Genomic DNA, 27443 nt, shown 5'->3' with positions numbered 1-27443 from the left:
CCAAGTTTTGAGCCATGCATTGAATTTATCTATACGGCTTAGCCTCTCTTTCCCCTTTCCATGAACAGGTAACACTTTTGAAAAGGCAACAGTCTTCACCATGTTACTAATCTGCTTCGCCAGAGACTGGAAATCTCTCTGTACCACTTGAATGCTGTTTCTAGCAAGGTCGTTGGTTCCCACATGGATGATAATATCAACTTTAGAGTCTTTGCTTTCTTCTTTGATCACTTTGACTGCCTTGACTATTTGAATAGCATTTCTACCAGCCGATGATTCTGGAAGGCTTTTAACTGTAGCATCAATGACAGGGGATGGCAGGAAATTTGAATCAGTTACCAACAAGGGCCCTGAACCTTGTTGATGAAACAGATAAGTATGGGAAAATAAGTGTGGGAGCTTGCTGGGCAGACTAGATGGGCCGAATGGTCCTTTTTTGCTGTCATTTCTATGTTTCTAAAAAGAGTTCCCAAATTAGTACTTCTGATGACTGAGTCACCCAGCACAAACAGCTTTTTCTTATGGCTATTGATTGTATTATGGAATTTCTGAAGAACAATTATTCTATTTTGGCTTTTTTCTCCTTATTCAAAGTGATTTCCAAACAAGATAATTTATTCTAAATGCTATAAATAGGGAGGGTGATTTTCAAGCAGTAGCATAGGATAAAGTCTGTGGGTACTTGTTATCAGTAGATTTTGCCAGAACTCTCAAAGAGAAATTAAGCACATAAATCTGCTTTGAACATTTGTGGATGAGCATAGAACCAGTACTGACCTACATGTACAGAATTACATCTCCATGGGAGCAGGTGCAACTTTGTGCATACATTAGTATGAGCATATATCATGTCTCCGCCCCCAACTCCCCCCACAAGTGGCTCTTTGTAATGTACATAAAAGTACATATGAAACGCACAACCACCCCCGGGTAACTTTGAAAAGGCCATTTATATGCATAATACCAGATTTTATACATGTAAACGGCTTTGAAATTATCCCCAAAAGATTTTTAAAAGAGTTTTTCAAAACATGATTCTATACCATTAATTTGCAGCATGGTAAATAACTCTTAAGACAATTAGGAACATGTAAGTATCTGAAAGTAATGAACATGGTGGCTCTATTGGAGATGCTAAGCAGAAAATCTTTTTTTTTTTTTAACTTCAGAACAAAGCACTTTATGTTATTCCTTCCTATTTTTCTTACCTGCTTCTCGCTCAGAGCTGTGATTTTGGCTTGAAGTTCATGAAGTTGCTTTTTCAAATCTGCATTCTAATGGGAAAGAAAAGATGATATGAGTGCAAAAGTCTGCCAGCACTAAACCCACCAGGCTCCTCTAGATTATTTGCATTTCCCTCCTACCCCCCTGTCCTTGCCTTCTCCCTTTACTTACCGTACGCACCCAGTATTTCGGTACATATGTTTTTTACTGTCTAATATATCCAGTAACTCTGTAAATATTTTTTACACTATCCATGTTTCCTGCACCGTGTTTAGTTCCTTTCTCAGGCTCCCCTTTAGAGCTGTCTTTCTATTGTTTCCTCTATTGTTTTTGGGTTGTCCCATTTCCCCCCATCCCTGTTTATTGTATTTTCTACCTCTTGTTACAATGTAAACCGATATGATGTGTATTTTAATGTCGGTATAAAAAAAAAAAAAAAATCTGTTAAATAAATAAATAAATAAAATGATCACGAATATTCAAAGCGTTGGCAATGGCATCATCATGCTCATAATATCTGAAATTTTAAGTAAGTTCTTTAACTTACAAAAATTTATGGCTTAGACATGACATTCTGAGAAACATGAAAATTCCCCGATAGACGTTATAAAATATATCTTTGCTGAGAAAAAAAAGCCATAATAAACCTTGCAAAACACAAGATGAAGCAAGTAAAATGCTAAAGGCATTATTAAATAAAAAAAATTAAAAGCATGCTGTGGGTATAAAATGTACAGTAGCTGCAGATATAAAATGTACAGTATGACATAGAAATTGCAGCATCCAGAAGGGAGAGCTTGAACTTATTGTGAAATTTACATTTTTTTACCTGAGACTTATTCCTGATATTTACTACTAATTTCTAACAATAATTATTCTCCAGTCAGGAGAATATGAGAACTCTCTCCAGAGCTTCTGTTAATGACAATCTCCAGGTTAGTCAGCTGAGGCTGCTACACAGAGGCCTACAGATGATTTAACCCCCAGCTCCTACCCCTTCCCTCTTCCCCTTAAGGAGTAGGAAGTATCACCATTGAGGAAAGGAAGAATTTGACCCTCTGAAGACTATTTAGCTATGCAGTTTGCAGATTAACCAATGTTATTATCCATATTCTAACTTGTATGAATGCATTACAGAGATATACAAAGTCTAACAAATGAATGTACTTTTCCTCATATTAAGGATTCTCCTTTAGTCTTTTATTATTGATCATATATACATGTACATAGGATTTTAAAATATACCTGTGGATCTTGCTTCATCTGAGCAACCAGTTTCTAGGAAAATAAAGAAAAGGGGGACAGAGATTTATTGTACATTTTCACTTCTACTATAAATTGATCAATCAAAGCTCTCTTGCCATCAATTTTCAAGCAGTCCTATATTTTACTCAGTATACCTTGTTTTAAGGAAACTAGTCATTTATCACTGATAAAACAGGCAACAATGAGCTCAGGATGGATCAAAAAAAAACTTTTACAATTCATAGTATGTCATGCAATCAGACATTAATATTAATTCAGCAGTCAGTCCACTATTTTTCAGAACTGTCTGAAACATTTACCACTTTTAAAAATTATTTTTATTTAAACAGTTCCTATAAAAGTGATTCCTTTCAAGCACAATATAAACCAGCAGGGTAACCTAATCTAATAACTTCACTCACTGCCATTCCACAGAATACAGACAGCAGTCCTTCACATACAAAAGCTAAGTTTTTGCAATGAAACACAACTAACAGTTCATATCCCTGGATGTGGTTTTCAAAAAATACACTTTGCCACCAAACGGGAGACCCAAAACCTGGAGGTACAGCAACCTTTCTATTTCAAGCAAATAATACCCCAGTTTCCAATGGGAGGCATAAAAGAAGAAGGCTTTAGTATGTATAACAAGTACTTAATGATGGTTGAAGGAGGTACTGCAGAGCGACCCACAGCAAGATTCAAGCTGTTCTGGAGACAGGCAGCTGTTTAGGATTGGATGGAGAGACTCCCTTAGGTCATGAAGGCGACACTGGTATCTTTGCAAATAGATGCACTGCCTCTTGGTCAGCAATTAGTTTAATCGCAATATCAAAAAACATGATAACATGCTACTCATGATCTACTTTATTTTCTTAATTTTAAAATCTTTTTCCTTTTTTATTGTTAATAGAGATTGGGAACACTTAGCTCCCTAGACTGGCTCAGGAGACCAATTTCCTTCAAAGGTGTTTTATCTCCCAAGAGTAGCACAGGAGAGAATTATCTCCAATGGATTCAACCAATCTGTAACGTCTCCTGGGACCTGGAGGGATAATACCATGACAGTGCCCAAGAAGGGAAGACAAAGGAAGGAGCAGAAGTATGAAAGAACAGATTTAGTAAAATGTAATAGGACAATTAAGTTTTCTATCCTTCCCTGACTTATTTACAAAAAAATATATTTATGTATATATATATGTTTATGCTGAAATATTTTTATTCAACAAAAGAAAATTGCCATTGTACAATTGGGGGACAAATACCAGTTTTATAATATTTATACATTCATACATAAAGGTTCCAAAGTTCAAAACAGAAACATGAAGCGTTCTTAATTTAATCTTTAGCCCTTTAAACGCCTTATATACTTCTCCTTTCCACCCCAAAACCAACAATGTAATACATATTTCACCCTGGATGCCTTTATTCTGCTACATCCAGGATCTTATACTCTCATACAAATACAAACAACTTAAATCCCACCCCTCCCTTCCCCCAGCTCTCTCAAACCCACAGTTACCCTCCAAATTCCCCTTTCCATACCTTCTCTTCAAACTCCCCAACTCTATTATGAGGGTGTTGTTGTCATTTCCACTTCACAAAAAGAAAAGGAATAAACCTATACTGGGAATGACCCATCATCACTTTACTAGTTATTTAATATCAGAATTTTAGCCCGAGGTGATAAACTCTGAATAAAGTTATCCCACACCACAGAAATTGTCTTTTATGCAAGTTATTAGGTATAGCAGACATCGATTACATAGGATTCACATCATGCAACAAATTTCTCCATTGCTAGTAAGACGGCAAAGGATCTTCCATTTATGTCAACAAGATATTGAACCTTCTTTCTTTATAAAATACTTTTTTATTTATTTATTTATTTATTTAGTAATTTTTATATACCGACATTAGAAAGGCACATCATGTCGGTTCACATATTAACCAAAGCGAGGAAAATACATTATAACAGGGTAAAGGGAAGATGACTGAAGAGAATAACTAAGGCAGAGGCAAGAAAATATAGGAATGTAAACATCGGTTAAATAGATTCAACAACAAATAAAGAGCAACTATATATATATAAATAACTATATCTAGAGGGATAAAATGAGTTCAAACGGCAAATGGTAACTTAGGGAAATACACTTCAAACAGCACTAATTCCAGAATCAAGGGACTGGTTTACCCCAGCACCATAGCTAAATACTGTAACAACTTGTCCCTGAATTTTAATATCATTGTAAAAGCATGTGTTAGGGAGCCCTTTTCCAACTTACATTTCATGCATGTTTCCAAGGCAGGCAATTTAGCATGAAATGCAGTTGCTTAAGAGATATATGCCCTTTGCAAAAATGTAAACTGTAACTCTCAAGTACATAATATACAGAGGTTTAAAGATGTACTTTTTCAAAGAAGGTGAATATAAAATAATGACGAGCAAATTTGTAAGATCTACAGTGAACAGCACAACCACAGACAGAAATACTAAAGTCCCCAAATTAAGCAGTTTATTACCCCACTGCCACATGCAGGGTGCTGGATAGTAAGAGCTGGACTTTTCTGTTAAATGGGCTTATTTACACGCATAATGTTTGAGAGGCACCCACAAGAGTAGAAGAAACAGTACAGATCTTGTAGAGAGGAAAAGGAAAGGACAAGGAATACAAAACAAAATCTTAAAGTCTCTTTTTATGCTACGATATATATATTGCTGTGTTTAAAGAAATTTTTTCTAGAATGTAACACAATCAATTGGGTTTTCGGGATCTCCACAATGAGATGGTAACTTTCAAGTGGACATGTACATGTGTGCGTCGGCGCACATCAGAGACGTGGCATATGTTATAAAATAGACTATCCGTACATATATGTGTGCTTAATTTTGCAAGTGGGCATGCACAGCCATGTAAAGTTGGGTTTGAGTCACGCAAATGGGGGAATTTTAAAACAGGTACACGTCCATGCCATTGCCAGTTTCACCAGTTCATTTACAGTTCACCCAGTCTAGTGCTAGGTCCTTCAAACACCCCTGGATCTTTAGGCCAGATACCCCGGACCCTTTAAACCCTCCAGGGATGCCTGTATATATTTTTATTTTAAGTTACACCTCCTCCATAGCAGAAGTAAACTTACGCGGCACTGGACCTGGGTGCATAGGTACTTGTGCACACATCTCTTGGCCACGCCCTGAACACCCATGTCTCGCCCACAACACACTCACACCACACCTCTTTTTCCTTCAATGCAAGATGTACACACATCAGCACATGCGCGCACATCCCCCGTTATAAAATCGGGACACACACATGTGCTAAATAAATGCCCATCTCCCAATTTTGGCACACATATTTTTTAAAATTCACCTGTGAATTTGCATAAGACACATTTTCATATTATAAGTCTCTAATGCCTGCACATATATCTCATGCATATTCATTGGGATACCCTGAAAATCCAACTGGCTGTAGAGTTACCAGAACAGGTTTGGAAAGCCCTGTTTTAATGCCGAAGCAAAAATCCTATTGGATACTATTGTTCCCCTTGCATTTGTTATTGTTTAACGATCCATTCCTCTCTACCTTTTCATTTGGTATAATTCTAAAATTCCTAGCCAATGTTATTAGAACTTTTCTGCAATGGAAGGTGCTTAGATAAATGGCATTATTTATCTAATTTAACTCTAAGCCAACAAAAAAGTTTTAAACATCAATCCCAATTCCTCTGCTATAGCTTTCATTTAAGTCTTCTTAAATTATAGCAAAGTCTCTGCTTATAAATTTAAATTTGAAATATTTTAGAAATAGTCCTACCTTGATAGTACCCTCTCCTACTGCTATGATTCAACTATGTTGCACATCCATTCACTTATATGGCAACTCAGATACCTTCTAACCTTAAGGATAAATATAAGCTCAGTTAGCTTTAATTCAAATAATTATATCAGAATTGAATAAATAGATATATCTATCCTTTGAATCACTTTGCAGAAAACAAATATGCTATAGCTGACCTATGTCTATATCAACAAATGCTGTGTACTAAATTACATAAAAGTGAATTTTAGAAGCTGGGTGTGCGTCAAAATCAGGAAATATGTGCACTTGTAGCACATGCATGTGTCCACTCGAATTTATAAGCCACCCACATGTGCATACAAGTCCCGATGTGCAAATATCTTGCATCAAGGCAAAAAGGGGCAGAATGTGGGCGGGGAATGGGCGTGCTGGGACGTGACCAAGAGATGTGCATGCAAAGTAGCTATGCGCCTGGGTGCAGGACACGTATTGTTCAGCATAAAGTTACGTCTGCTATGGAGCAGGTGTATGTCTCAATAAAACTATTTCCCGGCATCTCTGAGGCGTTTGAGAGGCCTGGGTTAACTGGGGTGCGTACAGGCTAAAGAACCAGGGGAATTTGGAGGACCAAGCTGTAGACTGGGCAAACTGGTGGATGAACTGGTGAAACTGGTCATGGTATAAAACTGGTTTGTTATAAAATTTCCTCTCTAGCGTGGCTCAAAGCCAACATTTCTCAGCTATGCGCACATACTTATAAAATTAATTATACATATACATGCACCAGGGCTATTTTATAACATGTGCACGTGTGTGCGCTCGGGGGATAAAATTGCTGCGTATCTGGCTGCTCACCCATATACAGCTTTTGTTAAATGCTGCAGTACAGTTAGTGTCAAGGTATGCACTCCAAGTCCACATCTCACTGATTTTGTTAAATCTATACTGGCTCCCAGTTGAGCCAGTATAGCTCAACTGGGAGCCAGTATATTCCGATGGAATATTTTCAGCCACAAGCCTCTTCAAATGTGCTAGACCTTTCCCATGCATAACACAGTGTGCCAGGGCCATTTTTAAATAAAATTGTGCCAGGGCCATTTTTAAATAAAATTTAAAAATGGCCCTGGCACACTGTGTTATGCATGGGAAAGGTCCAGCACATTTGAAGAGGCTTGTGGCTGAAAATATTCCATCGCACATATTATGGTCTGCTAGTGCCGGATGCTAAAGTCACATGTTTAAAAGTGACAAATCATCAGGCCTTTTCCTGTATTGCCCCTCCTCTCTGGAATGAGCTACCTTCAGAGTTATGTTTGCTTTCGAATTACAAATTATTCTGGAAAGCACTGAAGACCCATTTATTTAATTAAGCTTTTAAAGAAGTTTTAGCAATTGTTAAAGTTTTTATTGTTCTGGAATACTGTGCTTTATATATTTTATATATTGGATGATATAAAGCTGTTTGATTGTGTTTTATATACATTTTATTTTACTGTTTTTTGCTGAATTAACTGTTGTACTGACATTGTTGTTTTATTTTCAATATTTAATTTTAATCTGCCCAGAACAGAAAGTCTGTTAAGTGGGTGGGTGCAATAGAAATTGTTATAAATAAATAAATATAGATGTATATGTGTGCCCCCGCACCCGTTTGAAAGTTACCATCTTAGATATATATTATGCATTATAGAGGACCATAAAGTACCTTGTATTAAGCTATTGCTTCTCTGGTGGGCCACAGATGGGAGATGGGGCTTTAATCAAGTAACCCAGTGGCTCAGTGCTAGTACCACACATTAACATGCAGACGACTTGGATCAATTCCTGGTTGGGCAGAGATGCAGATAGTGCAGAAGCAGCATTCACAGTTCCTGGGTGGAAGCAGGCCCAGTTATCACACAGGTATCTAGTGCTTCCGAAGAGAGAACTGGTGCATGGCCTCCAGCCAAGGACTGCTGCTGCAGTGACCAAGTTCAGCAAGTTGGAAAAGTGATAGAAAATAGGGGGGAAAGTCCTAGGTAGCTACGTTAAAGCTTATAGCACCAGAGCCCATCAGAGATTGCATCTTACTGAGCTGAAAGCCCAAAGGAGCAGGAGGAAACTGCCAGGTCTTTCCAAAAAATGTGTTTTCAATTAAAATGATATATTGGAAGTAGGCCTGCGTATTGCCATGGTGATGCACTGGGTTTAATTCCTGGGTATGGGGATGCTCTGAAGTATTCATAGGCCCTTGAGGGAAGGAGTACAATACCTACTGGTTGGATTTAGAGCCCATGATTGCAGGGTTCTGGAAGAAACCTGCATTCATAACCTCCAGTGAATGGACTAGACGAGTCAGAAGAAGATATGAAGTAAGAGAAGAAATCCCTGTCATTTGTGAATGAAGGCTCATTGTATAAGATCTCAGTTCTGATTACAATTGAACTGAAAGCCCAAAAGAAGCAGCCAACTCAAAAAGAAAAGTTATATAACGGCCAGACTGTCCTGTCTGAAGTCATGGTCAACAGAGAATTCAGACTTCTATAGTGGTCATTAAATCATTGTGGGAGCAATAATCAAACCATGTGCATAAAATTTACCCATGAGATTGCACCACGGGTAAAATCACTATTTTGATTTTTGCTCCCTTAAAATTACCCACAGAGATCTGTGGCTGCTTTCTCTTCAGGTAATTGTTTTTCTTAAAATAATCAAAACTACATGTGTCTGGAGATGCCTCTTCAGATTGTGGGGAAAAACAAGCAAATTGTAGATCACTACATATATTTTTTTCCCTTCCTGCTATTCATATTTTGCAGGCAATATTCATTTAGGGCCACTTTCTTTTAAGGAATATTTGTCTCCAGTATACTGGCAAATTTGTAGAACAAATCCAATTGTTGCACATATTTTAAAATCTGGAACCAGTTGCAGAAAACCCCATTGATTCCCCAGGTTAATAATCATTTCTTATTCAACTTCTTTATTAACCACAACTCCTCAGCTAGTAACAGAAAATTCTCACAATTTGTATAGTATGTACTTCAAAATTTGGAGGTTAAACCTGTCCAACACTTAACATAGAAATTTCCACAATAACATTTCCATAAAATTTCCACAAATGCATTCATTTATTTACAGCTTGAACAATTTCTACCATGATATAATACAGGAGATTGACCCCATGCCAACAACTTGCCAACAATAGCTCAAACAATAGAACAAGTACTATATAATCACATATTTCAATCTAACCCATTAAACCATTTTTTGCTGAGAAAAAAAATATGCTTCTTTTCCAAACATATAATCAACATACATGGAATGAGAAGAACTAGGCTTTCATTAGAACATAAGAACATGCCATACTGGTTCAGTCCAAGGGTCCATCAAGCCCAGTATCCTGTTTCCAACAGCGACCAATCCAAGTCACAAGTACCTGGCAAGTACCCAAACATTAGAGAGTTCATAAACTACTATTGCTTATTAATTTCCATCATAGCAGTTTATGGCTTTTTCCTCTAGGAACTTATCTAAACCTTTTTTAAAGGTTACAGCAGTTACACTAACTGCTGTAACCACATCCTCTAGCAAAGAATTCCAGAACTTAACTATGCGCCGAGTGAAAAATAATTTTCTGCAGTTTGTTTTAAATGTGCTACTTGTTAACTTCATGGAGTGCCCCCTGGTCCTTCTATTATCTGAGAGAGTAAATAACCGATTTACATTAACCTGTTCAAGTCCTTTCATGATCTTGAAGACCTCTATTGTATTCCCCTTCAGTCATCTCTTCTCCAAACTGAACAGCCCTTATTTCCTTTGCCTGACCTCATAAGTGGCATGGAACGGCTGCCCTATCATTTTGGTCGCCCTTCTCTGCACTTTCTCCAGTGCAGCTATATCCTTTTTGAGATGTGGTGACCAGAACTGCACACAGCAGTACTGTGTACCAGCCCTTCAACGAAGGAAAAATGGACTATGCAGAAGAAAAACGTTTGGGCATCTGCAAACAAAAATATTTGGTCTCCTGTTCACAGATAAGACAAACAAAGCAGCATGACTTCTGACCTTTGAACAACTGCTTCCTAGCAACAGATTAGTCCTTAAAGGCAGATATTGTGATTTATACTAAAGTTTCTGTGTCTGTGGCCATTAAGGATTTAATCTTGGGTCTCATCCTTTCTGCCATTCCTAGGCCAGGCCAAACTGAGACCTTTATTTCTCTGTATCCTTTTGCTAGTCCTTCTCACTCTCTGACTGTTCTTTAGCAATCCGTTTAATTTGCTTCAAAGTGCTGGAAAGAGGTTGGATGGAAGTTCCAGCACAAAATTTTCCCATAACTCCATCTCAGAGACCTTTCTGGCTTCTGGACTAAACCTTCTCCACTAAGTCTATTTGCTTACTCATTCCTTGGGCTGGGTTAGCAAAACCAGTGGGCTCCTGTTGGTTTAACTCTTTGCTTTTTCAATGTAAGGAATATAAATCCCATCACACTCATCTATCCAGGTCTAAAAGAGAGGTAAAAGACTAACATTTTCTCTTGTCCAAATTAGATAAATATAAGATCTGTCACCCATGTTGGAATTATATAAAATTGTAACTCCAATATATGACTGACTTGGATTTTATGCTGTTGTTCTATATAACCAAATAAAACTGTAAGTATAATACTTATCACTGTTTCATTGTGTTGCACCCGCTGCAAAGAGCTCCTGGCTCTTAGAGAACGAGTCCGATCTTTGGAGGCTAGAGTGGCAGACCTGGAGGAGCTGAGGCAGACAGAATGATACATTGATGAAACCTTCAGGGAAATAGTAGTCAAGTCCCTAATCCAGTCTGGCAGCCCCAGTGTTGCCTTGGATCAGAAAGGTCTCCCAGTTGAAGAGCATCACCCTGGTGTAGCAGGAAGTGATCCTGTAGCAAGGACCTGCTCTCCCGCTCATGCATTGTCCTCTCAATCTGAGGATAAGTCTCCCAGGTCTACAGCTCAGGAGGGAAAGGTTAGGTTGGCCATCAAAACTGGTGATTCGATCATTAGAAATGTAGATAGCTGGGTGGCTGGTGAACGTGAGGCACACCTGTTAACTTGCCTGCCTGGTGCGAAGGGAGCGGACCTCACGCATCACTTAGGTTTATAGACAGTGCTGGGGAGGAGCCGGTTGTCATGGTACATGTGGGCACCAACAACATAGGAAAATGTGGGAGGGAGGCTCTGGAAGCCAAATATAGGATTTTGGGTAGAAAGCTGAAATCCAGAACCTCTAGGGTAGCATTCTCTGAAATGCTCCCTGCTCCAAGTGAAGCTCCCCATAGGCAGGAAGAGCTCCGGAGTCTCAATGCATGGATGTGATAATGGTGCAGGGAAGAGGGATTTAGTTTTGTAAGGAACTGCACAACCTTTTAGGGAAGGGGGAGACTTTTCTGAAAGGACGGGCTCCACCTTAACCGGAATGGAACCAGGCTTCTGGCGCTAACTTTTAAAAAGGACATAAGGCAGCTTTTAAACTAGAACAAGGGGGAAAGCAGACAGTCACTCAGTAGTGCATGGTTTGGAGGAATGCATCTTTGAAGGATACTAATGAAACAGGAAAGTTAGGGCATCCCAACAGAGAGGTTCCAATAAAGCAAAAGTAGCCCATGTGCCTATAAGTAAAGAATCAGCTGAGCTAAAGTATTTCAAATTATCCCTATCAATTGAAAAGCAAGTGTTAATACAAACAAAAACACACTTTAAAATGTCTGTATGCCAATGCCAGAAGCAAAATGGAAGAGTTATTTATATTCCACTTTTCACACTCTTTTTCAGTGCTTCAAAGTGGATTACATTCAGGTACTGTAGGTATTTCCCTATCCCTCAGGGCTTACAATCTAAGTTTGTACCTGAGGCAACAAAGGGTAAAGTGACTTGCCCAAGCTGCGACAGCAGGGCTTGAACCCTGGTCTACTGGTTCATAGCCCCCTGCTCTAACCACTAGGCTACTCCTAGTGGTGTAATGAATGATGAGATAGACATAGCATCTCAGAGACCTGGTGGAAGGAGGAAAACCGATGGAACAGTGCTATGTCAGGGAACAAATTATATCACAATTATAAGGAGGATCAACTTGGTGGGGGTGTGGCACTTTATATGTCTGGGAGGATATAGAGTCCAACAGGATAAAGAACATAGAAGAGACTAAATGCTCAGAAGAATCTATATGGGTAGAAATCCCATGTGTGTTAGGTAAGAGTATAGTGATAGGAGTATACTACCGTCCACCTGGACAAAAGAGTCAGACAGATGATGAAATGCTAAGAGAAATCAGGGAGGTTAACCAATTTGGCAGTTCAGCAATAATGGGAGATTTCAATTACTCCAACATTGGGTAAATGTAATATCAGGACTTGCTAGAGACATAAAGTTCCTGGATGTAATAAATGACTGCTTCATGGAGCAATTGGTTCAGGAACCAACGAGAGAGGGAGCTATTTTAGATTTAATTCTTAGTGGAACAAAGGATTTGGTGAGAGACGCAGCGGTGGTGGGGCCATTTGGAATAATGAACATAACATGACCAGATTTGAAACAATGACTGGAAGGGGGACAATATGTAAATCTACAGCTCTAACACTAAATTTTCAAAAGGAAATATTTGATAAAATGAGGGAAAAAAAAACTGAAAGGTGCAGTTGCAAAGGTCCAAAGTGTACAACAGGCGTGGACATTGTTTAAAAGTACAATCTTAGAAGCGCAGTCCAGTTGTATTCCACTCATTAACAAAGGTAGGAGGAAGGCAAAACAATTACCGGCATGGTTAAAAGGTGAGGTGAAAGAGGTTATTTTAGCCAAAAATAACCTTCAAAAATTGGAAGAAGGATCCATCAGAAGAAAATATGATAAAGTATAGCATTGGCAAGTTAAATGTAAAACAGTGATAAAGTAGGCTAAGAGAGAATTTGAAATGAAGTTGGCTGTAGAGGCAAAAACTCATAACATTTTTTTTAAATATATCCGAAGCAAGAAACCTGTGAGGAAGTCAGTTGGACCATTAGATGACCGAGGGTTAAAGGGGCTCTTAGAGAAGATAAGGCCATTGTAGAACGACTAAATGAATTCTTTGCTTCTGTATTTATTAATGAGGATGTTGGGGAGATACCAGTTCCGGAGATGGTTTTCAAGGGTGATGAGTCAGATGAACTGAATGAAATCACTGTGAACCTGGAAGATGTAGTAAGCCAAATTGACAAACTAAAGAGTAGCAAATCACCTGGACCAGATGGTATGCACCCCAGGGTTCTGAAGGAACTAAAAAATGAAATTTTAGATTTATTAGATAAAATTTGTAACCTATAATTAAAATCATCCATAGTACCTGAAGACTGGAGGGTGGCCACTCTAACCCCAATATTTAAAAAGGGCTCTAGGAGCAACCGGAAACTATAGACCAGTGAGCCTGACTTCAGTGCCAGGAAAAATAGTGGAAACTACACTAAAGATCAAAATCACAGAACTTATAGAAAGACATAGTTTAATGGAACACAGTCTGCATGGATTTACTCAAGAGAAGTCTTGCCTCACAAATCTGCTTCATTTTTTTGAAGGGGTTAATAAACGTGGATAAAAGTGAATCTGTAGATGTAGCATATCTGGATTTTCAGAAGGCATTTGACAAAGTCCCTCTTGAGAGGTTTCTAAGAAAACTAAAAAGTCATGGGATAGGATGCAATCTGGATTACAAACTGCTCAAAAGACAGGAAACAAAAGAGTGTGATTAAATGGTCAATTTTCTCATTGGAAAAGGGTAAACAGTGGAGTGCCTCAGGGATCTTTACTTGGGCCTGTGCTTTTCAATATATTTATAAATGATCTGGAAAGGAATGCGACGAGTAAGGTAATCAAATTTGCAAATGATACAAAATTATTCAGAGTAGTTAAATCACATGTGGATTGTGATAAATTTCAGGAGGACCTTGTGAGACTGGAAGATTGGGCGTCCAAATGGCAGATGAAATTTAATGTGGACAAGTGCAAGGTGATGCATATAGGGAAAAATAACCCTTGCTGTGGTTACATGATATTAAATTCCACATTAGGAGTTATCACCCAGGAAAGAGATCTAGGCATCATAGTGGATAATACTCTGAAATTGTCGGCTCAGTGTGCTGTGGCAGTCAAAAAAGCAAACAGAATATTAGGAATTATTAGGAAGGGAATGTTATATAAAACAGAAAATGTCATAATGACTCTGTATCGCTCCATGGTGAGACCACACCTTGAGTACTGTGTATAATTCTGGTCGCCACATCACAAAAAATATATAATTGCGATGGAGAAGGTACAGAGAAGGGTGACCAAAATGATAAATGGGATGAAACAGCTCCCTTATGAGGAAAGGCTGAAGAGATTAGGGCTTTTCAGCTTGGAGAAGAGACGGCTGAGGGGGGATATGATAGAGGTCTTTAAAATCTTGAGAGGTTTAGAAAGGGTAAATGTGAATTGGTTATTTACTCTTTCGGATAATAGAAGGACTAAAGTACACTTCATGCAGTTAGAAAGTAGCACATTTAAGACTAATCGGAGAAAATTCTTTTTCACTCAATGCACAATTAAGCTCTGGAATTTGTTACCAGAGGATGTGGTTAGTGAGTTAGTGTAGCTGGGTTTAAAAAAGATTCGGATAAGTTCTGGAGGAGAAGTCCATTGTTTGCTATTAATCAAGTTGACTTAGGGAATACCCTCTGCTATTACAGGCATCAGTAGCATGGGATCTTCTTAGTGTTTGGGTAATTGCCAGGTTCTTATGGCCTGGATTGGCCACTGTTGGAAACAGGATGCTAGGCTTGATGGATCCTTGGTCTGACCCAGTATGGCAATTTCTTATGTTCTTAAAGATATATATATATATATATATATATATATATATATATATATATATATATATATATATATATATATATACACATATAGATAGATAAATAGATAGATATATAGATAAAACTGCCATAGAAACAAAATAGAGAAATGCTTTATGAAAACAGGATGCACTGAAACAGATTTCAGACAATTTTCATGGAAGCCTGAACCAATTAAAGTATGCAAAGCAAACCAAAAACAGAGAATTGCTATCAATCAATCCATAAAATGCAAAAGAAAAGTAAATGGTGTCATAGGTGGCAAGTTGTACAGTACAAACAGTTCACATAGAACAAAAATCATTTCCACAAATTTTCAGTGCTGATATACTATCATAGCAATTTTAAAAAGCCATTTACACACGTAAAGTGCCCTTACACATGAATATCCTATGAACAATTCAATAGGGTATCTATTATAGCAATTTTTAAAACCCCACCTACATGTAAAAGTGCATTTACATGTGTAAAACCCAATTTTAAGCATGTAAATGATTTTTAATTCAGACCCTTAGGATTTTTCAGTACTTGAAAGGAAAGGCACAAGAATCAGTCCTGCTACAAAGCAAAAGGATCTTTTCAGTGGATATGGGATTTTGCTACCTGAGTGTGACAGGTGCTTGCATTTATGGGAATTGATATGAGAGTGACAGAAGTTTACCTGTGGCATCTGATACCTGAGTGTGAAATGTTTGTACAGGAGTGGGAATTGACACCTTTGTAATTGTTTGCATCTGTAGAAATTGATGCTTGATTGTGATAGTTGTATTTATTCATGGAGATTGTGTGTGTCAGAATGGATACCTAAGAGCAACAGGTGTGGCTACTCATAGATCCGGATACCTGACAGCATCATGTATGTATACTCATGGGAACTGACACTGCACAAATAAAAACCCAACAGCAACAGATGTGGGCACCTAAGATAAAATCTGAGTGTGACAGGTATTTGTTCCTGTGGAAACTGATACCTGATAGTGAAAGATGATAATATTCACAAGAATCTATACCTGAGCATTACAGATGTGTTTATTCAAGGGAAGTGAAATCTGAGAGCTACTGATTTTGCATCTATTGGAATTGATACTCAATGGATTCCTGCATGCAACAGCTGTACACATCAGCTGGAATTAACATCTCAGATCAAGAAGTGTGCTCACCCATGGGAAACGATACATGATAATGACAGCTGTATCTATCCATGGGAACTGATACTTGAAAATACTAGGTGCACACATCTGTGGAAAACGATATGTGTGTACAAGTGTCCTTGCCCACAGGAACTGATAGCTTACAATACCAGGTGTGCTTACACATGGAATGGATACCTGACAGCAACAAGTATGGGAACCCATGGGAAATTATACTAAAAAGATTAAGTTGGGAACAGATTTTCAATGTTTTCATTTTCACCTATTTTATTTTAAGGCATTCCTTCTATGGCATTTTTTATATGAAGCAATGTTAAGCACTCAACCAGTAAGCCATCATAGAGCCAACTATTAAACCAGGTTATAAGGTGCACAACTCACCTGGTGAACTTGAATTTCCACTTTTAGGGCTTCCTGCAGAGTCTGTAACTCCATCCTCTACCTTCTCCAGGTTTTCTCTCACTCACACTCTCTGTTTCTCCCACAGTGTTTTTGTACTCTGGTCTTCAGAAAATGTGAACTTTTACTCCTTGATTTACTATTAGAGAAAAAAATATTTATTTGTGATTTATTTATCATTTACTGCCCATGCAAAAAGCTCAAAGAGGTGTACATAACATAAAACAAATTACAAAAGTTAAATAAAACAGAAAATAAATACAACACAAATGGACCTAATTCTTCTATATCAATGCCATAAATCATTAATTCACATCAACGTCTTTGATTTAAAGTTCCTAGAGACTAATCAAAAGCTTGTGAAACTAGACAGGCTTTTCACATCTTTCAAAACTGAGTAACTTCAGTCATGCTTTTAATTTCAGAAGGCAGGGAATTCCACTGGTGCAAGAGAATGCTTTCTTTTAAGTATCCCTTAATTTAATATTGGAAGGAATCTGAATCTGAGCATGTTGGGAAGAATGGAGAACATGGTCAGGGGTATAACAAGCAACATGAGACACCAGATATTGTGGGCTCAAATTGTTCAAGATTTTTAAAACAAAAAAAAAAGTTTAAATTGAATTCTGGAGGCAACAAGCAACAGAGCAGAGATTTCAATACTGATGGTAAAATAATCTTGTAACTTCGTACCTGCTATCGATCAAGCAGCTGTATTTTGGACAGTTGAAGCTTCCCAAATTGTTTTATTGGTTATCCTGCATATACGGCATTGCAATAATCCAAACAATTTGTAATCGTAGCATGGATTGCTGTTGCCAATTCAGGCGTCTCCAAAAAAGGAGAGTGAAAGTTCCAGAAGTGAAAGACATTTACTTTCACTGTCGCACTACCTGTGACTGCATCCTCAGCTGGGAATCAACAACAACTCTCCGAATCTTCACTCCCTGTTTAAGGCTGACAGCTAAATCTCTCATTGTAATCTCTGGGATAGAACATTTCACAAAAGACCTCCAGATTCATAATATGTCTGTTTTTAAATGATTCAGGCACAGTTTATTATTCTTCAGCCCAAAGTGTACATCTCATAAACATTAATTCAAAAGATATAATTTCTCATCTTTTAGCCCTTTCTTATTAATGATCTACATTAATGGTTGCATAAAAATATTAAATACAATGAGGGAGAGAATGAATGTTTTTTAAAAAATTATAAAATTAAGGCAAAATATAGCAAAATAAAGAAAGAACAATGTATAAAGTACAAATACAGTGATCTTTAGACTGATTTACTAAGCATTTCTTCCAATAGACAGAAAATGAGAGAAAAGCCTTAATGAGTCAGATTCTTAGTGGCATTAAAGAAAACAAGTGGTAGAGGCTTGGCTTGCAGAAATCTTTTTGGCTGGGATGTACTGTTGCCGTAAACATTTTTTAGAAGCTTCTTGGTTGCTTCTAAATTATTAATGCTGCATCATCAGGGAGCAATCATAATAGTTACAAATCTTCAAATTGTTTTCTCCCTCACAAACCTTTAATTCATATGAACATTACAGAAATAAGTTTTTCTACTTATAATATGCACCCTATCATTTAAACAATTATCTATCCTTATAACCAAAAGAGCTAAAATGAATGAATGGCATATACGCGAACGTATACAAATTACCACCGGAAAATTCCATGTCTTCCAACACTTAATGCTCAATGCTAGTGAATTAAAATGAGATCGAAAATATTTCAGACTATACAAGGCAAACAAAATAGCAGAAATGGTAGCCAGAAGATAGCAAAAAGTAATAATTAAATATGATTACTTTGGCACTGAAGTCTTGACGATTGGTTCTACCACTAAAAAGTTTCAGACTTAAAACCCCTTTTTGTGTCTGTCACCATGTGTCCAATATAAGAGCAGGTACAAGAAGCATTTTACCAACAGAAATACTGCCCAACCCCAAAAAAGGGAAGGAAAGCCAACAAGAAGGAATGGTAAGAGCTATTTCCTCTACTTTAACTGAGACTAATCCTCAAAATGTGACTTTAGATCTTGTATGGAAAACTCTCACCTCCCTGGAATCTGCTATAGGGAATTTATCAAGGATAATGACGGACACACAACAGTGAGTTTGTCAAATTGAACCTTTATTAACATCTCAGTCAAGCAAGATACAAGCACTGGAAAAACAAGTTGCTCAGATGCAAACTACACAAAATACTTTAATTCAAGAAGAACTGATAAATTCTAAAAAAATTGAAAACTTAGAAAATGAACTCAGAGCTAAAAATCTAAGAGTGTTAAACTTTCCTCATATTGCTCTAATCTCTCCATTAGAGCAATTTAAGAAATATCTTTTGGAAATTTTGCCGCTTTCAAAAGATTTACCGTATTTTTCGCTCCATAAGACGCACCTGACCATAAGACGCACCTAGGATTCAGAGGGGGAAAATTTAAAAAAAAAAAAATTGTGCTAAACCGGCTCTGCGTCTGGGCGTCTTATGGAGCAAATTAGGGGAGTGCATAGTTTTTCTTTTTCTCCCCATTTTGTTTTCGGGTCTGGGGAGGGCCATTTCGGTCCACTCCCCAGATCAGAAAATTTTTCTTTCTGTGGGAACCCCCAAAACCCAACCCTTTAAATTAACAACCTCCACCCCCCTGCCCCCCCCAAGACCTGCCGAATTAATTTCCTGCAACCCCCCACCCTCCTGACCCCCCCAAGACCTGCCGAATTAATTTCCTGCAACCCCCCACCCTCCTGACCCCCCCAAGACCTGCCAAATGTCCCTGGTGGTCCAGCGGGGGTCCAGGAGCGGTCCGGGAACGATCTCCTGGGCGTGAGCCGTCGGCTGCCAGTAAACAAAATGGCGCCGACGGCCCTATGCCCTCACTATGTCACTGAGACCGACCGCTGCTATTGGTCGGTCTCAGTGACATAGTGAGGGCATAGGGCCGTCGGCGCCATTTTGTTTACTGGCAGCCGACGGCCCTATGCCCTTACTATGTCACTGAGACCGACCAATAGCAGCGGTCGGTCTCAGTGACATAGTGAGGGCATAGGGCCGTCGGCGCCATTTTGTTTACTGGCAGCCGACGGCCCACGCCCAGGAGATCATTCCCGGACCCCCGCTGGACCACCAGGGACGTTTGGCAGGTCTTGGGGGGGTCAGGAGGGTGGGGGGTTGCAGGAAATTAATTTGTCAGGTCTTGGGGGGGGGGGTTGTAGGAAATTAAGTCGGCGGGGACTTGGGGGAGTCGGGGGGGGGTGTTTGTTAGATTTTTGTTTGGTTTTTTTTTTATATTCGCTCCATAAGACGCACATACATTTTCCCCCCACCTTTGGGGGAAAAAAAGTGCGTCTTATGGAGCGAAAAATACGGTAATACCATCTATAACAAAAATATATTTTATAAAAACAGAGAGAAAGGATACACAATGCGATCAGCCTCCAAATTTAGGAATTGGAAATTTAACAGAATTTCTTGAACAACCCTCGGAAGAACAGATTGACTATTGTGGGACGTTGTTAATAAGTTTTTCATTGGTATCAGAAAGAGATATGATCTTGAAACTCTTTCTAAGAAATAGAGAAAAAATGTATTTGGGATTTAAGCTTTGGATGTTTCCGGACTTGACTAGAACGACTCAGCAAAGAAGAAAAATTTTCTTGGCAATGTGTCAGGAGGCCAGGGGTATAGGTGCACAGATTACCATACGTTATCCTTGTAAATGCATTCTTAGACTAAATGATATGAGATACATCTTCTTTGACCCCTCTCAGTTAAGAATATTTTTAGATACGCATTCCTTGACCAAACAAAGCTCTAACTAATTCCGGTTTTGGGATTTAAGAAAGTATTATATTGCTGTGCCTCTTTTTTTTCCTTTATGAAATATGATTTCCTTAATTACTCCCAATGATATAAGGATTCTCTCTCCTTATTTCCTTATAAAGGGATGATTTATTGTTTGGAAATTATTTCATATTAGCTTTGAGTAATTTAAAAGATATACCTGTGGGAATTTGATGTTTTCCTGTAATTGTTTTTGTATACCTTAATCCCAATCTCTTGATATGCGTGTATTGCTATCATGTTTTGTTTGAAAATTAAAAATTAAAAAAAAAAAAAAAGAAAGAAATACTGCCCAACCTGTCTGTAGATAAAAGTATGCATGTTATTCAACAACATGCATACTTTTATCTGCGGTGTCTAGAGGCATTCCTGGGACTAGAGAGAGGGTGAAGAGAATAAAACAAGCATAGGTTTGATTATTCAAGCCTTCGTGTATTGTTTTATGCCAAAACATTACCTGTGGAGAAAGCAGATGCAAATCTCTGCAGGCAATTTTTTTGTGCAATAATCAAAGCAAAAGTAACTGTGTACTTTTGCTTTAATTATAGTTCAAACCCGCAGGTTAAAAGTATCCAGAGAGTATGAATCCAGACGTTCAGTTTGGATTATTTACCTCTTCATGTGCACATATTTTTCTGTGTAATTAAGTTAGATCTATTCTGCATATGTATCAAGTATGCTCGCTTTATAGATCCAAGGAAGTTGATCCCCTGAATGGCTGAGATTGGAATGTGACTGTGAAAGTGCTAGAAGTACTTTCAATTCAATTGGACTGTCTAAAAACCTAAACAAAATTAACAAGCTTTAAAATTCATATAGGAAGAAGATGAGGCTTCGGCAAGATGTGTGGCAATGTATGGTTCTTGCTAAATTTTATTTTAACCTCAATCCCCAAATCAACATCTCAGCTACTTTATTTTAAATGTGCTTCTCAAGCAACCCCTGTCCTCCTCCAGCCAGACAATCTAAACCCGCTACAAACCCATTTTTTCACTATTTAAACTCCTTAAGTGTCTGTAGCAAGACTGCTCAGCCCCTTCTGAGTGAAGCATGAGGTAAATGAATGTAAGATGTACTTTCACTTTAAAGAGATAGATGTTTTTGTACTTTTTAAGATAAAAAAAACATGCTTTTATTTGTTTTCTGCTCTTAATTTTATAATATGATTTGTATTGACAGCTTTGTATTGATTTGTATTAGAGATGTGACATGTAAAATGTTAACAAAACATGTGAAATGTTAACATTTTTTAAATTGTAAAATGAAATCCAAAAAAATGAACAAAATGTTTTGTTTTCCTTTGTTGTTTTTAAAAAATATAAGGGCATCACTGCTGCCAAAAAATCCACACACTGGCCCCTACCCCCTTGGATCCTCTTACCCTCTAACAATGGCACCAGCCTCAGTCTGCAGGCACCATTTGTAATAGCCAAACTGGAATACAATCAGGAATCACCCCTGCCCCATCAAGAAAATTTCAAGAAATAAAAGGGAAAGAGGTTCTGGAGGTCAGGCAGGTGCAGGAGTGGGTTTCATTTTTATGACTGTGGGCTGAACATTTTTTAATCTTTTAAATAAACAAAAAGAAACAAACATGAAAAAAAATAATAAAACAAAAAAATGTCCATGCATACTCCTAATTTGTGTATTTTATTATTATTTGTAATCCGCTATGAACTATTTTGGTCAAGAATGGCAGAACATAAGTCAATAAATTAAATTAAATGAGAGATGTAGGAATGGACAATAGCTAGGGTTGACGACTGGCATTACTGTTCACAAGTTTCAAACTTATGCCAATTAAATCCCTTTGTGTAGCTGGCAGTAAAACATACCCAGAAGCATGTGCTTCATGAGCAGCCTTAGAAACAGATCATTCATTTACTGTACAATATTTTACAACACATAAGTAGTCATATTTAACTTTTTCAATTAAATATTTTATTTTTAAGTCATTTTGTAAAGCTGCTCCTCTTCACCTCTGAGTACAAAGAAGATTGGAAGAAGGAGACTAGTTGACCACACTCATATCCTCACTTGCTACTTTTAGATATATAAAATATTCTGAATACACTGATGTTTTGCACGTGAATTGGCATTCCTATTCATGAACACAATTTCCATAAACCTGGCATACAAATTCCATCTCTACCTGAGGTCAGTGTTTAGGAACAGAACACTTTTTAAATTATGCACGATATCACATAAGTGCTCAGAGAGAGAGCAAGTTGCTCAACTGTAACAGATGTTCTCTGTAGACAGCATGACAAATCAGCTACACAAGTCAGTGACATCATCCAATGGTGCCGAGACACAAAAGCTCTCTCACAGCATGCGTAGGCATTCCCGCACAATTGCTGCTGCACAGGTCTCCTTGGTCTTTATAGCAAGCTGACCGACAACTCTAAGGGGAGGAGGGGAGGGATTACATAGCTGATTTCTCCTACTATCTACAAAAATCCCTTGTTACAAGTCAGCATCTTTGCTTTATCAGTGGAGAAGCAGGCCAGAGATCAGCCACAGAAGTAGGGATAACCAATCTGAGAGATGCATGGAATGGTATATTATGCTCCTATGAGGTCCACACTGAAAAGCATTTAGCCGGATAACTCAGAAGTATGGATGGAAAACAAAGTGGCAACCTTGCATATGTCTTCTAAAGCGGCAGCATGAAGATGTGTTAAAGAAGCTGCTGGAGTCCTAATTTGATGGCCTTTCACTTTACTCTGAAGATGTTGTCCCGACTGATAACAAAAGTAAGAAATGCAATCAGATATCCAAGTTGAAAAACTGCTTTTTGTAACTGAAGACCTTATTTAAAAGGCAACAAACAGTTGTGAAGACTTTCTGTAATACGTTCTTCTTCATAAACAGAAAAACAAAGCTCCCCTACAGTGCAAAGTATGAAGAACCTGCTTGTGCTCTTTGAAAAAAATGTTAGCAAAACAATGGATTGATTTAAATGAAATGGAGACATAACTTTTGGTATAAATTTGGCATACATTTTCAAAACTACTGTTATTGAAATTTTGAGTATAGTGAGAGTATGATACCAAGGCTTGTAGTTCAGTTACTCTCTGGGCAGATGTGACTTCTACTAAAAATAAAAATTTCCAAGAAAGGAACTTTAGTTCTACCTTCGCCAAAGGTTCAAATGTTGGCTTCATGTGTTGAATTACATTTGAATCCAGGATATAGGAGGCTCTTTAATTGGAGGTTTAAGATGATTTAGGCTTTTCATGAATCTGGCAAAGGTAGATTGATTGGAAATAGGCTGGTATATTTCTATGGCACTCAGATGAAATTTGGCATACTCTTTCATCATGACTGAGAAAGGATTAATAGGTATCGAAGTAACAGGTGTACAGGACATGAAAAAGGATCACAATAGTGAAACTTTTCAATTTGAAGTTACAAAATTTTCTTGTTCAGCATTTTCTAGATGCTAAGAGAACTTTGCCCACTTCAGAAGGCAATTGTAGCGAAAATATTGAGAAATTACTATTTACCTGATAATTTCCTTTTCTTTAGCACAGTCAGATGAATCCAGAACAAGTGGGTTATGCACCTCTACCAGCAGATAGGGACAGAGCTAACTGATGTTACAGTATATATACCCCTGCAGTGACATCAGCCTGCCAATATTCTCTTCAAAAGCAACTGTGGACAGACTAGCAAAAAACAAATAACCATTTCAATACTCGGCCAACAGGCAATACTGAGCTCAGATCAGAATGTAATAACATTAGTCTAGGGACTGGACGAACATTTACCAGTACAGTAATCCCTGTAATACGCAGTCACACAGGAGAACCATACTATAATCAGTTGGCAGCCAAGGGAGGGAAGCTGGATTCATCTGACTGACCAAAAGAAAAGGAAATTATCAGGTAAGTAGTAATTTCTCATTTCTTAGTGTCCAATTAGATGAATACAGAACAAGTGGGATGTACCCATGCTACTCCCGAATAGGGTGGGAGGCTGCCCGCAGTCCTGTCAAAACCATACGTGCAAAGGCTGCGTCCTCCTTGGCCTGAACATTCAGACATTAAAACCTGAAAAAGGTGTGTAAGGAGGACCACATCGCCACTCGGCAAATGTCAACCGGAGACAGCAACCTAACTTCCGCCCATGACACTGACTGAGCCCTAGTGGGATGAGCACTAACCTGACTAGGTAATGGCTTGCCAGCAACAACGTGCCAGCTGCCGTGACTACCTCCTTAATCCAGCAGGCTATTGTAGCCCGCAAGGCCAGTTATCTTTGTTTAGTACTGCTGTGAAGAACAAACAGGCAATTTGTTTTCCATAAAGTCTCAGTAACCTCCAGATACCAGATGATATGTCTCTTGACATCCAAGGGTCGCAACAGACAATACACCCTTACGTCTCTCTCTCTGTCCAGGGACAGCAGGGAGATGGACTGATTCAAGTAAAATTCAGTGACCACCTTCGGCAAAAAAGAAGGAACAGCATGCAGCTGTATAGACCCTGGAGTAATCCAGAGGAAAGACGCCTGGCAAGACGAGGCATGCAGCTCAGAAACTCTCCGCGCAGAACAAACTGCCACAAGAAACACCGTTTTCAGTAACCTTAGGACAGGTTACGCATCGGTCTAAACGTAGGACTCGCTAAGAAATCCAAAACCAAAATTAGACTCCATAAGGATACTAGAAACCACAAGGGAGGACAAAGATGTTTCACTCCTTTCAGGAAATGGGCTAAGCCACCCTGCAAAAATTCCAAAATGAACGGGATCTTGGCCAAATGAGGAAGAGTACCTCGATCCTCACACCAGGCCTCAAACACTCGCCAAACTCATACATAGGCCAAAGAAGTGGAGAACTTTCTAGCCCTAAGCAAAGTGGAAATTACAATCTCAGAGTATCCACATTTCAGCAATCGAGCCCTCTCAAGGGCCATACCATAAGACAAAACAGAGTCGGATCTTCGTGAAGAACTGGACCTTGACTTAGCAGGTTCCTGTGTACCAGAAGTCGAAGGGGAGAGTCCCACAGGAGCCGCTGCAAATCTGCATACCATGACTTCCTGGGCTAATCCGGAGCAACCAAGAGCACCATCTCTCTGTGGTGCTCGATCCTTCGGATCAATCTGCCCAACAAGGGCCATGGAGGAAAGGCTTACAGAAACTTGTCTTCCGGCCATTCCTGCACTAGGGCATTGATCCCCAACAACTTCGGATCTCTCTTACAACTAAAGAATTGTGGAACTTTTGCACTGCGAGAAGTCGCCAGCAGGTCTAGGAACCTCAGCGATCCAGAATCAACTGAAACGCCTCATCTGACACGGCCCATTCTCCTGGGTCCAGACTCTCCCTGCTGAGAAAGTCTGCTCTTACATTGTCTTGTCCTGCTATGTGTGAGGCTGAGTTCATCTGGAGATGCACTTCTGCCCATTCCATAAGCTGATCTATTTCCTGCGACACTTGTTGGCTCTTGGTTCCTCCCGATGATTGATGTAAGCCACAGTGGTTTCATTGTCCAACATTATCTGGACCAATCGACCCTGCAGCCTGTTGCTGAACCGCAAATATGCCAACCGGACTACCCTGGCTTCTAGACAATTGGTGTTCCAGAGAGAATCCTCTGTATTCCAGTACTCTTGCGCCATCAGCTCCTGACAGTGAGCTCCCCAACCAAGTATGCTCGCATCTGTTGTCGGTACTAGCCAGTCTGGTGGTGCTAGGGAAACTTTCTTCCTTCCTTCGATAATCCACCTGCAGCCACCACAGCAGTTAGGAGGAGAATTCCACCGAAAGGAGGAGCTGAATCAAATAGTCCTGAGACTGTAGGTTCCATTGAGACAGCAGAGAGCGCTGAAGAGGATGCATATGCGCCCTCGCCCACGGGACCATTTCCAGGGTCGCCGCCATTAAGCCAAGTACTTGCAGGTAGGCCTATACAGTCGGGCGCAGAGTGTTCAACAGCAGACCAAGCTGTGTCACCAGCTTCTGAATGTGCTCTTCCGGCATGAAAACCTTGCCCTGCCTCGTGTTAAAGAAAGCCCCAAAGAATTCCAACAATTGGGCAGGCTGAAGACTGCTTTTGGTCAGGTTCACCACCCAGCCAAGCTCCTGCAACAGGGAGATCATCTTGCTGGTCACTCTGCAGCTCTCTTCCAGCGACTTGGCTCGAATCAGCCAGTCGTCCAAATACATGTGAATGAGGATCCCATCTTTTCTCAATTCTGCCGCCACTACCACTATTACCTTGGAAAAGGTTCTTGGGGCGGTGGCCAGAGCAAAGGTCAGAGCCTGAAACTGATAATGGCATCCCAGAACTGCAAACTGTAGAAAGCGCTGATCCTCTAGTTGGATGGGAATATGAAGGTACGCCTCAGACAGATCCAAAGAGGTCAGAAACTCCTCCAACTGCACGGCCATTATTACCAAGCGCAATGTTTCCATGTGAAAATGCATCATGCACAGATGACGGCTGACACTTTTGTGATCCAGGATGGGACGAAAGGAGCCCTTCTTCTTGGGCACAATGAAATAAATGGAATATCGACCTGTATTTTCTTGAGACTTCGGCATTTGAACCACAGCCCTCAGACTAAGGAGCCTTGCCAATGTAGTTTCCACTGCCCATTTCTTCTGTGGTGAGTGGCAGGGAGACACCATGAACACGTCCCGAGGAACACTGCGAAACTCCAGCGCATATTCTTCTTGTATCACCTCCAGGATCCATTGAGCCGATGTGATCTCGACCCACCTCTGATAGAAGAGAGAGGCATCCCCCTATCTCCTGTTCTCAGGGGGTGGGTTGACAAACCTTCATTGGGAGGGTTAAGAGGTTCCACTACCTGAGCTCATGCCCTTTCTTGGCTGTCGGGAATGAAAGCACTGAGACCTACCAAAAAGTTGCGTTCTCTGAAGGGTC

The 27443-nt window shown here is 39.2% G+C and overlaps 1 protein-coding gene across 2 annotated transcripts in view; it reads right to left on the bottom strand.

Annotated features, from left to right (window-relative positions):
* The window catches only part of PHF21A (PHD finger protein 21A), a 191203-nt gene that overhangs the window by 100403 nt on the left and 63357 nt on the right, over positions 1–27443 (bottom strand). For both annotated transcript variants that reach the window (XM_029582144.1, XM_029582145.1), the window contains exons 3-5: positions 16676–16832; positions 2470–2502; positions 1209–1274 (exon numbers count right to left, since the gene is read on the bottom strand). In XM_029582144.1, coding sequence (XP_029438004.1) covers positions 1209–1274; positions 2470–2502; positions 16676–16729 — 153 coding nt within the window. In that variant the 5' untranslated portion in view covers positions 16730–16832. The remainder of the gene's footprint in view (positions 1–1208; positions 1275–2469; positions 2503–16675; positions 16833–27443) is intronic.

This window comes from Rhinatrema bivittatum, chromosome 17, assembly GCF_901001135.1.
Source record: "Rhinatrema bivittatum chromosome 17, aRhiBiv1.1, whole genome shotgun sequence".
Taxonomy (NCBI): domain Eukaryota; kingdom Metazoa; phylum Chordata; class Amphibia; order Gymnophiona; family Rhinatrematidae; genus Rhinatrema; species Rhinatrema bivittatum.
The sequence above is the reverse complement of the archived record's forward strand: the minus strand, read 5'-3'. Positions and strand labels throughout refer to the sequence as shown.